This window comes from Varroa destructor, unplaced genomic scaffold (genome assembly GCF_002443255.2).
Source record: "Varroa destructor unplaced genomic scaffold, Vdes_3.0 BEIS01000006.1, whole genome shotgun sequence".
In the NCBI taxonomy this organism is placed as follows: Eukaryota; Metazoa; Arthropoda; class Arachnida; order Mesostigmata; family Varroidae; genus Varroa; species Varroa destructor.
In genome coordinates this window covers 20,409,622-20,423,870 of record NW_019211459.1, presented here as the reverse complement: position 1 = coordinate 20,423,870, position 14,249 = coordinate 20,409,622, and the positions used below count along the sequence as shown (strand labels likewise).

General features: G+C 41.4%; 1 protein-coding gene across 7 annotated transcripts in view; it reads right to left on the bottom strand.

Annotated features, from left to right (window-relative positions):
* put (activin A receptor type 2 punt) overlaps positions 1-14,171 on the bottom strand; it is a 35,378-nt gene extending 21,207 nt beyond the window's left edge. For 5 of the 7 annotated variants that reach the window (XR_002674617.2, XR_015329762.1, XR_015329763.1 and 2 more), the window contains exon 1: positions 9,970-14,171. Coding sequence is in view for 1 of the 7 variants with exons in the window: in XM_022812699.2 (XP_022668434.1) it covers positions 9,970-10,209 (240 nt within the window). In the remaining 6 variants the exon portion in view is untranslated. The remainder of the gene's footprint in view (positions 1-9,969) is intronic. The other 2 variants (XR_015329760.1, XR_015329761.1) reach the window with 2 other exon arrangements.
* Positions 14,172-14,249: the final 78 nt, after the last annotated feature.

Here is a 14,249-nt window from a genome sequence, read left to right as displayed (position 1 = left end):
TTAACAATGCATACGATTTTCAGTAAAAACGACTATTTTTTTTTCTCGAAAACAGCTGCTTAGATCTCGAAAATTGTCTAAATTCCTTCTTGCGTTGTTTTAATAGATTTTTAGTCTAATATCTACCTTATATCTTCCATTTGGCCTCACTTAGATCTTCGCAATTCTTTGAAAGCCACACGAAATCGGCAACAAGATAGATGCTCGATTATGAATAATCAAAACACGTTACAGCTTTGATGAAAGTTCGTCAAGCGCAAAAGTGTTTGATACTTTAAACACATTTTTTCTGATATCGCCCTTCGCGTACGAGAGATGAGTATCCTACAAGAAATGCTTTGTTTATAATTAACTAATATTGGCGTAGAAAAATATCTTATGTGGATACCATGTGTCTCGTTGTTCTACATTGCGAACGTGCAGATACACAAAAGGAGTACGCAGCGGTAGCCCGCCGCAATTCTTAGCCTTGGATTGTAAAACTTTATAGACAATGTCTAATAAGATGTTAATTCATATCAAAGCGTAAAACGTAATGGCACCTCATCGAACGAACGACAAAACAAACGCAAACGTATACAATCGCAAGCATACACAGGCGCGTCATAACGCACCTAGTTGCACGCAGTAGAAACTGGATGAATTCAACCTATAAGATTACAATTTTGATTAGACTGCTGGATAAAGTCGATAAATAAATGGCTTGCATCTCTCAGTAACGAGTTCTGCCTAATGAGTAAAATAAACTAAAAACATCATTCCTACCCTTTCAGAGAGCTCTTCTCAAATCGTTCGCGCTCTATAGTTAAGGCAAGCAATAAATGACTAGTCGAGTCGACCCTCTATTTCTGTGTTTGAGACACGTTCTTCACTTCTTCAAAGCGTACCGACTTAATTGAAGATATCTTTACGAGACTGCTTCGTGAAGGGTACGACAGTCACCCCCGCTCCGTATCAGTCAACCAAGCGCCGATATAAAAACTGTTGAATGTCATATATGTGACGATGCGTGAAAACGCCAGGGAAAACCGTACGCGGGTAACTAATATCGAAACCGACAATTTAGAGTGTTGAATACGTAAGGGAAGAAGAATTGGATGAATGCATAAAAGTCAACCGACCCTAAGGAGTTACATCGCCAAAGGGTTTTTCAAGGACAATCGAATAGTTGATGGACCAATGAGTCGGAGTTCACGCATCGGCAATAGCTTACGTTGACCTGTAGTAATAGAGGTCGTAAACGGAGGCGGCGGCGGCAACCAAAGCCAAGGACAATTTACAAGAAAACAATTACCGGCGAAAAATGGACAGAACGGCGAATGTCAAGCTCATTTGCCCTTAGTAAAAAGCGTTACAGAGACGACGTGCTTTAGTCTCTAACTGAAAAAGATTAAAGAATCGCTGCTTCAAGTCTCGCTAACGACACCCAAGGTCGTCCGTCTTGTGTGTTGAATGATGAACATCCTTTTCTTTGAAAAGAAAGGCTTTATTCTGTGCTTGAATGAAGTAAGCTCTTTTTAGTAACTTCCCGTAAAATGATTCTGCACTTATACGTTAGTATTTCTCATCCTTTCCTCTGACCCGTTACGGGCCTTCTGATAAGTACAATAACCTGCAGTTAACCTTTGACATCGAGTGACGCCGTACAGATTTTGTTAATAAAGCCCAGCATTTTACGTTGCCCAGCGCCCACTCTGATGCAACCAACGAATGCTCACATTTGATCTACGCTCGAAAGCGCTGGCAGCTTTCCAGTTAAGACTTAGTCCCAAATTGATTTGCAAGACAAAACCCTCTACTCTTTTCGGTTAGCAATGGAAGTAATGAATACACTAACTGCAAAGTGCTTCACGAAATATGTTGCCCTTATTACAGCCAGATTTAATTACCCCTCAGCTAGAAATGCAATCCCGCCAGAACGTTTTTACCGACCAAACCTCTTAATCCCCCTCCCGCCCTTTCTCAGATCAGCGCTACCCAGTTCACTAAAATGTGAGGAATTCCTAAAATAAAATACGAAGATTCTACTCCGTTAGAGTAATTACATTTGGCATCCATTATTTGACTTACCAATTGAACCTTCAACTTAGTTGTGCTTTTCCTTATCATTTTAGACCTTCGTTCAAAAAAAATAATTGTATCCCTTATCAGCTGCCTGTACAGCCTTTTTCCCTCCTAGACTTTTTGAGAAGCGCACTGCTTTGCAATTACTATCTTAGTTAAACAGCTTCCGGAACAACTAACTATTCTCACTAATACGGGGATGACCTGAAAGATCAGATCATTCAACAGAGACAAAATGGTGGTCCATACTTGACAATATGACGTGTCTCATGGTGAGTGGTAATGCGGCAGTCGGTATACCTCTTGACTGGCTGATTGATGGTTTTGCGGTGATTCTTGAATAAGTCAATTTAAAAAAAGGTTGACTTCATTGAATTGCTTAGTGTCCGATACCTCCTTATAAACAGAGTCGGTCAGGACACCTTATTGGGCTCAATTTTTTGTCAAATATATATTGGTCACCCTTTCCAGGCTAGGCACGTCTTTTTTGTTATTACCATTCAAGTACTCAACGATGACATAGGTATTCTTGTAGAAATAAACGTTTTACTACTGAAGAATAAAAGCCTTGAAAGCTATAGGTCACTTAGCTAATCTTTACATATCTCTAAAATGGTAGAAATACTATTTAGTATTTTTCAGTTCAGCCCTAAGTAACAGTCGATTAGAGCCAAATCTCTTGACTTGACGGCCATCTTACTCGACTTTGTGCTGCATTATAAACTATTTTGCGACTGTCTTATTACCCCAAGTATCTAGCAATTATCAACTTATTATATAATTCGAGGTACGTTAGTGCCATGACACTGACCGCACACAGCCCGATGATCAAAATTCTACATCTAAAAATGCTCTTTCAAGTTTTACGTCTATTACTCTCGTCAAGCAAACCCTCTATCTGCAGCTCCGTAAACTATCACCTTGTTAAATAATCGTAGATATTTTAGTTCTTCTTACTGATTCTTTCTAATCTTGGAAATCTGGCTGGAACTTAGAATCTGCTTGACACTTAAGCAATCTTTATTTGCTAAGTATCTGCGTGACGTAATACTCTATTGGATGTAATAGATTTCATTTGGTGCGCAGCGGCGCGTTCCCAAAGATCGGAACAACTTGCGTGTATGATGTGACTTTTTGATATGTAACAAGTTTATAAACTAAAGAAGAAAATTAGCTTAAATAGGAAAATATAACCTTTCACTAGAAAAGTAAGACACACGTGTATCTATCCTTCAGTCAACCGCAGTCGCTGTGTAGGTATGAAGTGCGCTAGCAGGACGCATTCAGCCAAATATACTTGCTGTCCTAGCACGAACTTCGCGTGAAGAGATTTGGGATTATAATTTGCATGCAGGAAGAGTGCATGACGATGATCAGTCTAGCTAGCTTGCGGTATTCATCGTCAGCTTGTTAAAAATCGCCGAATCCCTGTCAGTGAGTGACGTCGCCGTCACTGGGTGCTTATTATTCATAAATATAAATATAATTTAATCGCCCATCGTAACTCTACTGTGAACGCGTGGCTTCGAGGAACTAGAAAATCTAGACTAGAATAAGTAACTGATATTTTTACACCAAGCAAAAAATAACGACTAAACCGATGCTTTTTTGTTTACGAGCCATATTTTTTTATAATAACACACTCCTAACAACGTTTTTTTGGCATTTTCGTCATTTCATTTTTTTTACACACTAACAAGCACACTGCTTATATCTAGATAGATGTTGATCTTTTAATAAGCAGCGCAATGAAAAATTGTAAATCTCATTTCGAATCAAAGAATCGACCCTCGTTCGCCTTGAGTTTCACAGCGGGAAATGCTGGCCAGCCGCGCTGAACGAAGAAATTTCACAATGGACCTTTGGCCAACGTACTCATAGTTAGTGGATTTATGGATTTCATTACAAAATTCACAGCAGTCGGGGGCACGCATTACCCCGGCTGGCCTAACTTTAATACTACTACAAGCCTGAGCTTTTTGGACGCAGCCCAGTTGTCCCTCGATGTTAAATTCGCCAACGTTAACAAACTTCGTTAGCGTTTTCCTCCAAATGTTGTGACGTAATTTTTACGTGCCACGAGTGACTCACTCACACACAAGCACACTAGTACATGCGTGTGCGTTAACTGTCGTACTGGCAAAACTAATTCAGTGTCCAATTTATGGAACTGTTATGTCATCGACAAATGGGTATATGGGTACTTCCGGAGACACACAACGCAGTGTATGTAGGTATATTATCGAAATAGGGGTTCGAAGGATGGCTGTCGAGAATAGGTATTCATTAGTGATATTGTTTGACCTGAAGTGAAAAAAGTTGTGTTAGGGACAAATCTTATAACGCGACAAGTAAGGACCCTTAAAGCTCTGTTGAGATTAGGAGACTTTTCATTTTAGTCTAAAGCATATATAGCCGAACAATGCTTCAAGTTTTGTCAAGTTATGTAAAATACTGACCAATGTATATGATTTGTATTTGAATATTGAACATACTATGTCATTATTGACAAAAAATGTTTTTACGTTTTTTTTTTCATATTGATCTAATAAATTGCAGTGTACTTTGCAGATCCATTATTAGATGATAGATGACAGAAAATCCATGTCAATTCAACAAGTTAGTTCTCTGCCAAATCATAAACAATTTCTTCTTCCCTACACATGCATATACGTATGCTTAGGTTGCAGCAGCAAACAACCCGACGGTTCGAAGAAGCTCTCAAACCCCCACGACACTTTTTGGACACCTATAAAGCCGAACACATGTTGGAAATGAATCTGTAATCAGCAGTTGTGTCCATGCTAACACAAAGCTCAACCTCCATCAAAAAATTCCCCCAAAGAAACAACAATTGCTACCCATCTTCGCAGTGATAACCCGTTATCAAATAGCCGCCATATGATTGATTTGACCCAACTTTTTTTGCTGAGAAATGACGAGCGAGTAACAATATAGTAGCACGCAGACAAGAGAGAAACTGAAGGCAAGCACTGGGAGACAAGATCATCGATCCCTTTGCTTTCACGGAAAAAAATTTGCCTTGACCGCCAACAGGTCGATTTCTATCTTACGCTGACCTTTTATTAAACAAGGCGTAAACGGCGTTTTTATGGAGCATCGCGAAAATCATCTCAGAAAGAACTCTTAGCGAAGCAAGCGTCACTGGGTCAGGTGGGCCAGCCCAAATAGGGAATGACTCTTGGTGCTGGTGGTGGACGATGATCGATAAAATTCGTGTGGCAGCCCCCGCACATGGCCTTTGCATGCTTGATATCTGGCGTAGATGTCTATACGGCTACTTCTAATGTTACCCGTCCCTTCTCAAAACTGCGCCGACACAAAAACACTTCTCCCCGTGGGCTTACTATATGTCGAGCTAACAAACAACAATCATAATAGTTACGTATGAAATCGTAGATCTGCATTGCGTGAACATGATTATATAGTAAGATAAAATGCCTGAACGCAGCACGTGTTCTTGTATATAGTTAGTAATAGAGGATGCAGAACAATAAATTCGTCTGACATTATTAGTATTTCGTTAGGTAAGATGTATGAAAAAAAAAGCATGAAACGTCGGTGCGCGGCAAGGACGAGTAGAATAGGCGTAGTGTCCCATTTAATGATCCTATTTTGGTTCCGATCCAGTAAAGATTCACTCGTTCCGACGCTCATGATTCACTACTGCCGGATTATCGCAGCATACAAAAACATTTGGCAGACGTCCATCCAATCTAATAAACGTCGGATGCCGCGAGGGTCGGTATAGAAATAAAACAAGGAACCCCAGTGAAGCGAAAGCGATTTGAAAACAGGCAAAGCCAGTGTCGAATTAATTCATTCATTGACATCCATAGTGAAAACGCAACCACACTAGATCACCTTAATTCAAAGGACTGGTTCAGTTTGTAGGCTACAAAATAAACAGCAAATCAATCACCGGTCGCGAAACATATCACCGCTTAATCTCGCAGCAGTCTTCGCGGATCTTACAACCAAGCTTCCTCTGAATCTCAAAGGGATATTTTATATCTGTACATTCCATTTTGTCGCCCAGATATATATTTCAAGGCCGTAATGATTTCTGATATTTTAAACGCGAACGAGATAACATGCGAAATATTAAACGTTTTTACCTCGGATATTCCGATCATTCCCGTCTCGTGACAAATTGAATAGGTACGGCCTAATTAGAGAACGGCAGCTGCGAATGCCACCAGTCTTAACCAACGTGAAGCCTTGAAGAAATCAGCTTTTTAAAAACAGTACAATAGCAGTAGATGCTACTGCTATATAGCTGTCTAACTAGACGCGAGTGGCAATCCCTTATTTTTTTGCTGCCTCTTGCGTTGTTGTTGCTGCCAGTACACCAACTTTATTCACGCAACACAGTAACGTAATCTAATAATGGTATCAACTGCCAATCGCTCGGAAGCGACAGGGATAACTGCTGTGTTGTCTCTTGCTCTAATTATTGCATAATAATAATAATAATAATAAACAACCAAAATACAAGAATTGTTAGGTACAACCACAATGCTACATGTCTACTACTACTACTACTACTACCGGTTTTCGCGTCACAAACAAAGCCTACAAGATAACTAGTCCGATTCGCCCAAAGCCATGGAATCTATCGTTTCGAGAGCCGCTCATTGTGGTTTTATATGGCAGTCGCATTAGCGCGGCTTCTTCGTTTCGTCAGCAGTCGAGGTCTATTTGCTAGCCCGTGCAGTCCGAGACACCGGGGCGATTAACCGCAATATTCCTATATAGTCAGAAAGAATGGAGCACTCGAATTGAAAAAAGCTCGCGGGCTGTTTGTGGTAACGGGCATGCGTTTATCCGCTACTCCTGGCATAAGACAAAAGCCAATTCTTTCTAAAACACCAACAAGGTCGCCATGGTGCATCGTTTCGCGCGTTCAAGCAATGATCCATTATCCAAGGTTTCATTACTAAACGAACCCGAACCTCGATTAAAAACTTTCTTTTTGCCCCAAATCTTGCATGCAACTTCGAAAAAATCCGACCAATATTTTCATAAGGCGCATTGGAAGGTCCTCAATAGAATTCAAATTTAAACTTATCGAAATTGTCTCAGAAGCAATTCTTACAAACACCGAGATTTCTGCTATGAAAATTTACAGCCACTTCAGTGAATATTATACCAAGTGCCAATTGAATAGTTCAGGTAAGCCTTTTAGTTGGTTAGTCCTTCTGAAACTTTTTGTACCTTTCAGATTTTTCGACTTTTTTGGCCATTTAGAGCCTTTGCATTTTTGGGCCTACTACTGTCAGCTCAAAATTGAGTTTCGTTACGAGATTTTTTGTGCGTAGGTTGTTTGAGCTACATTTTGACGATTTTACACCTACCAATGTAGCTTGATGCACAATTTCAATTAAATTAAGTTATTAAAAAAGGAATATGTTGAAGCTGCAATCGGAAATAGTGGTCATATTGAACAAAGAGCACCGTCAGGGCTAATACTGCTAGCAAGTGTGGGATATTTTGTTGAAACAGGACTTGTTTTTTTAGGACGGTCCTTAAAATGTTCAATTTAGAGAAACTATTCTGTAACACACACATATATATATATGTGTGTGCAGACACTTACGCGGTTGCGGATCAGTTTCAACTGACTGTCCAGCTTACGGGCATCACGAACCGATAATCTACTTATGCTATTCGTATTGTTGAGGAACGCATTTTTTCTTTCACGTCATTCTTGATAATTGTATTTCATATGTGTCTCTGTGCGCTTTTACGTCTGCAAGCTCAAAATACTCGTTTGCAGATGATTGGCCAACGTGGGATAAAAAAAGAAAGGTGAATCCATCAACCGTTGCCGTATCACTTCTGGCAGTTACTATAACGGTGGGGGTCGGTCGCGTGGTATCAGTGGTCTACCAGTACTCTTATACGTCTAGTGTCGCTGTTGCTTAGTTAGAAGAAGCGAATGCCGTTGCTTTTGCTAGTCCTGCTACTTCTACCACCACGATAGTACCAGAATTATCTATGGATAGAACGCAGCGCGCTAATCACTATAAGGGTAATTATAGTCCGTGTGCGCGTCGTGCGGGGCAGGGTAACAGCTTCGCTGGACAAGATTTTGACAGGACCGTAACACTTTTGCTAGACCATCCGATTTTGTTATTCTAGTATTCGACAAAAAACGAGTGTGTAACTGTAAATAATATGAGGACGCTTGGAAATTGTTGAATTCAAATAGATTGCGTGCAGTTTATAGGTACGAAATGGGATATTTCTATTACATTGATACACCGATCTTAACAAGTGTGGTTTTTACCGGGCTTTCTTGCTTATATCAGCATTAGATTAAACTTTGAAAGTTTACATACAGTGAAGATTTTAATGAATCTGTTGGCACGTTTATTTTTACGCTTTTTTTTTTTTTGTTACGTGAAAAACAAATGATCTACATTAAACTTAATTTTGGTATTGCATATCTTAATTGGATTGAAAAAACCCATTTAGAAGGGGATTTTACAATATTCCATTCCATATAGTTCCATTTTAGTTCCGGTCAAGTTTCTGCTTATTTTTTTTTCGATGTTTGCTCAACATTCGACGAGTCGCTTTGGTCACCCACTAAAACTTTGCATGGATGAAACTTCAATGCAGTGCGTGTAGAACAACGTTTCATAGAAATGAGAAAGTCTTTTTGGCAGTTATTGGCCCGGTTTTAGAATTATAATATATTTACAAATGTTTATAATATTAGTCATGTGCACTGTTTAGCCTACTTTGCGTTTGCGCGCTGTTGATTTTTTGCAATTTCTATAAGTTGGATGGACTGATCTTTGATAGAACTCAGCAGCTTTTATGCTAAGATAAATATACCTGTATATAATACGCAAATGTAAAATATTGCTTCGTAGCTCGGATGGCACTAGCGACAGGTCAGGGTGAGGCCATGTAGCGTCGTTGGAAAGGACAGAGCTGCATATTATTAGCTAAAAAAAAAGTTCTGTCCTATTTTACGTGTTCAACTCCGCCAGGAGCGGATTCAAGATACGAATAACCCTGAAGCAGACGAGGATTCCAAACGTAGACACCAGTCTGTTTAATTCCCACATGACGAAAGCTTATTAAAGGAACACGTCCCGCCAAGTTAAGTTTAGCACGATCTATCGAGTAGGCAATGTTGTGACTGTACTCTGGCTTTTCAAAATGAGATGAAACCTATCGTTATTCTAGGTATTCTGAAGTCTGCTTAGGTCCGTAGTTAGTGACGCTCATTTTACTTAAATTGGCAAATTTAGACAAAAATCACAACTGCATCCGCAAGGTACTCAAATCTGCAAAATTCCGCCGTTGGTGCATCACTGCCTGTAGTTTTGCTGAAGTGTATGTTTTTGCCTCTATGTTGCATACGTAAAATCTATAGGTTATATTTGGCTACAAGTGGCGGCATTGTGTGTTAAATGGACCACGGTTTTAAAATGTCTTGGAAACACAATCTATTATTCGGCATTACTCCTAAATATAACCTAACTGGAATAGAATAAAAAACACTTTAGGCTCTTTAGGTGCATATAACGACAGGGTGCATCTTGAAAAGCCAAAACATAGAGCCCTCATAGAGCCTATAAATGTCAGGTTTAAGGTTCTGAGCTCTAACACCACAACGACAAAGGACACATTCGTTCAATTGAAGCAATCAAAATAATTGAGGAGTAGAAGCTTCACTTATTAATAGTCGCCGTTAAAATGACCTGTTTTTTTTTTAAACGAGTCGAAAGACTGTCAGTCTAAAGAAAAGTCACGACACGAAGTAAACGACAACTATTACTACTACTACTACTACTATATGTCAAAAATAAAATATACAATATTTATCATAGTATTAAAGACACTCGTATATTGTACAGATACAACCTCTAGTTCTCCAGAGACGGTATTGTTTTTGAACAACACATAACAGAACGATGCCTTGTTGTCATTGTGGCCGAACGGATCTCCTTTGCAATCTTCGCTTTGGTTCTGTGTGGCCGGTACCGTCCCATTGCTATAGGCGCACCGAAAGATGGCCTTGTCACCGACACTGGCATGAAGAAGCACTACAGCAAGAACGATCCTCATAATAGTCACCATAGATAACCGTGTAGGCTGCATCATGCTAACAAAACTGTATCGTAGCCGTCCCGGGTCCTCTTACTGTTCAATACAAGGATAAATTCAGTCTCACTTCCTCACTCTGGCTCGCTCTTCGGAGCTTCTTCAATTGAAAACAATTTGTAGAAATATCCCGCCGATCGTTATTCCTCTGATCTAACTCTGCCCTCCACGTTCACTTGTGCTGTCTTTATAAGACACAATAATTACGGGTAAGACGGTCGTTCGCCCGTACGCCCAACACTACTCTGTAGTAATTAAACGATTGCCGAACGATTTGTTCCCTTTGACAGCAGTTACTTGGTTATTAGATGTTTTCCGTTTTTTTCTTCTTGTTCCAGCTTTCTCACATCTATCAATTCATGTCGTTGCGTTATTGATAATGATGCAGAAACAGACAAATTTTCTAATACCTGTGTTGATTTTCTGGCCGAACGCTCGGGGAATCGAGCAAAGCAAATCGATTTTTCTTGAGGAAGCGGTTCTTTTTTTATGTAGGTAGGCCCGTGCACACACTATGCTTTTAACTGATGTGATTGATTAATTTTGACGACGGCCAAACTTGAGCTTGAAGTTTTGTTAATCGTACGAATCACTGCAATGCGCGTGATGTCACTGAGTACCTCGGACGGACTCAGAATTAAAGCGTGGACGCAAATGATTAATGGCTATTGGAGTGAGCGACGAGTAAGGGTTAATTTCAACAGCTGCTAGTTGCAAACTCTCGAGCTGCAAAGCCACGATATGATATGGACGTCTAAGGGGTTCGTTTCAATAACTGTCAACAGTTTGATAGGCTAACGAACGGCCCTAAGCTAAACCAACGGAACCTATAAACAGTTATTTTTTGGTTGTTGAAGTTACCACAAATGCTGCTGTAGTCACTCCTGAACATCGACCTCTTGTCACATAGCCAGTTTAGCGTATGAAACTAAGGCCTTTTTCACAAAACAACAAACTCTTTGCCTTGTTCCGAATTACTCTGAGGCAGGCGCCTCAGGTGAGGATCGTTTAGGCGTTCATATACGCTACAACGAAAATAGGTCGAATTCGATTTGTAACAGGTTATAGTTACTGTTATGCCCAGTTCGCCACGAAGTTACACAAAAGATTAGATTAACACAGTTAATGATAGATCTGTTGATGGCACAAAGTCGATATTGTTGTTCCCGATATTGTTGGTATCGTCGCAGTCGCAGTTTTTGCTGTTAATGCTGATGTTGTCACCCACATGACTGTTATTTTCGTCGTTTATCTGCTCGCCCACGGCTGACTCGACACCCGTTTGTCTTCGCTATTATCGTCCTCTGCGCCCTTGTATCTTGACGTTTTACTCTCGTCTCCCATCCACGCACGCTCGATCTCCTCCCACCCTATCCCTGACGACTTTTCTTCAGCAGAACGTTCCACTTTCGAGTTGCTGGCAAGAGTTTTACGGAGGCTGCAGCTGTAGCACTGCACCGACAACGACGACGAAAACAATAGTAATAACACGTGACTCTGACGAGAAGTTAAGGCAGTTAACGCGAGCGCTATGGGCTCAACTACCGGACGGACATACAGATGATCGACGGAAGCATCAAACTAAGCCAACGGAGACTGGCTATTTGCTTGCCTGCTTGTTTGGCCTCATTGTATGCTCAACGTGTGGGTAAAGGCAGCAGCAGTAGCGGCTAGCTTAACAGCAGAGGTCTGTCTCGGGGCGATACACAGCCTTGCTGCTGTCGAGGTAGGCAAGAAACAGGCTCAGCAGCTACAGCATCAAACGGTAGTTCCTACTACGTAGGGTAGAATAACACAACAGCTGCAACAAAGGCCGTTGCAGAAGCAACGGTAGCAACAGGAATAAGTACAGTAACGTTAGACCTGGCGGGAGACGTACGTCGACATCGGCATAGCCGCAGTTGTAGTACTTGCCAACGACTGCGATAGTAGTTAGGTAACTACGTCGGCAAACCGGTGGCGCCGACTGCACGGGCAGGAGCAGTGAGGCTGGTAGTGGTATTAATTGTTGTAGCCGCGTTTGACCCTATTCACGTTGGCGCAGTAGAGTCGAAATGGTAACAGCGGTAGAATGGTTGATGGTAACAGCAGCAACCAGAAGAGGGGTACAGACGCTGCTCGACGAACTACTATTAGGGTAACTACGGCCAACCAACAAATTAAGTCAGGCAATCTGGCGATCAGCGCCGTTCTAATGGCTAGCAATAGTAATGCCCCTGTTGTGGATCGCAATGCTTGCGCCGACGCAGTCTTCAACTATGTTATTATGGATGCTATGATCGTTATTGCTATTGCTGTCGTTGTTGATGCTGCTGACAGAAACGGTGATGATGATGATGATGATGATGATGATAATAGTGATGATTTCATCTTCACTCAAAATAACAACAACGGGGACACCCAGACAAACCGCATGATGGGCAAATCGCTTAGGCTGCTCTTATGAAGCACAGACGACCCGGCAGAAACCACTGCTAGAGATTGACTGTTCGCTGTATCAGTGTGAACCGATACTGAATACAGCTGATACGGATAGTAGCAAAAATGGTAACGGTGTCGGCAGGAAAAACGTGACGAAACAGCTGACTTGTTGATCAGCGGAGTTCTATACGCTATTGAAACGCAACCGGCTCATTGGCATCATTCGTTCTCTCATCTTTTTTGCCTTCTTATTATTATAATAATTATTATTTAATACTATGTCTTATCCCTGTTAATGTATCTCCATGCGATAGCGGAAAGAGGATACATTAGACGTAGCAAAAACGTCTCTGAATACGTTCTGTTTGTTGACGCCAAAGACGATTCTGTGCTAATGATAGTCGCTTTGAAGATGCTGGTTACCGATGATAACTAAGGTTTGCCAGGAGTTGATTTTCGCAAAACGCACTGTCCCGCAGCTATATTTGCTGTCAGCACAACGTCCTGACTGTGCTCGGCAGTTGTTGCATGAGAAATATCCAGGACTCATGTGCCGTCCAACTGAAGTGTAAACACAGACAGACAAAGTAGCACACAAAGGAGCACCGAAAATAAACCTTCAAGAAACCTTTATAGCAATTAAATAGGTTTCAGTTAGAAACGCAATTATATACTATTGATGTTGAGATTGTCATTGATTCTACTATACTGCCTAGTTAAGCTGAGAACTTGTGCTTCAGCGCAGCGCCATTGTAAAGCTTCACAAACAACAATTGGGACTCTAATCCGTTGTGACGATCAACCGTCCGAAGATTGTTTGGCGCTGGATTCCGTGCTATTCGTCTCCGTTCGGGCACTGCTGCAGTAGTAGTTTCTACTGCTGGTCGGCTTTACCGAGTACATTCACACAGGCAAACTCTGAGAACCTGTCAACAAAGCGAGATCGTATTTGTTCCTAGGTTACCGTCAATGATAGCTGTTCAGGTATGCGAGCGCCACTCCGAAATTAATCAGTAGCGGAGGCTGTAATATAGACCTGTAATAAACGCCATACAAGGACTCTTTCGTGGCTTGTTTTCGTTTTATTAGCCGACCTATATTCTGCCTAGACCCAGCAGCATGACCAACGTGTGTCAGACCCAATGAAGACTACCGATAGTACTCTATGCTGTACGGGTCGCTGGTCAATTCTTTGCACTAATTCGACTGCCAGCCTTATAGGCTGCTTGCTGGCTATACAGAGCCTGCCGCCTGCATTGAGCCACAATTGAAACCGAGTCCTTACCGTCGGCCACCACTCGCCATTTTCCTGGTAACACGATTAATGAAGGGACAGATCCGCTAATCCCTGTTGTCGCCGTTAGTTAACACGTTCATCATCTTCAATCACTAATAAATGATGTAGACCCGCCGTCTGCATAAACAAGTTGTCTCACTACATCTCATGGCAGCAGCAGCAGCAGCAGCAGCAGCAGCAGCGGCGGCAGCAGCATAGCACCACGACATATCAGGCAACTTTCGTTCATGTCGCTGTTTGACCACTCACGAATGAACGAATTGCGTAGCGTAGGTCAAAACACCCGGATCAGAGCGGGCGCTTGAACCGGCACCAGGCGAGG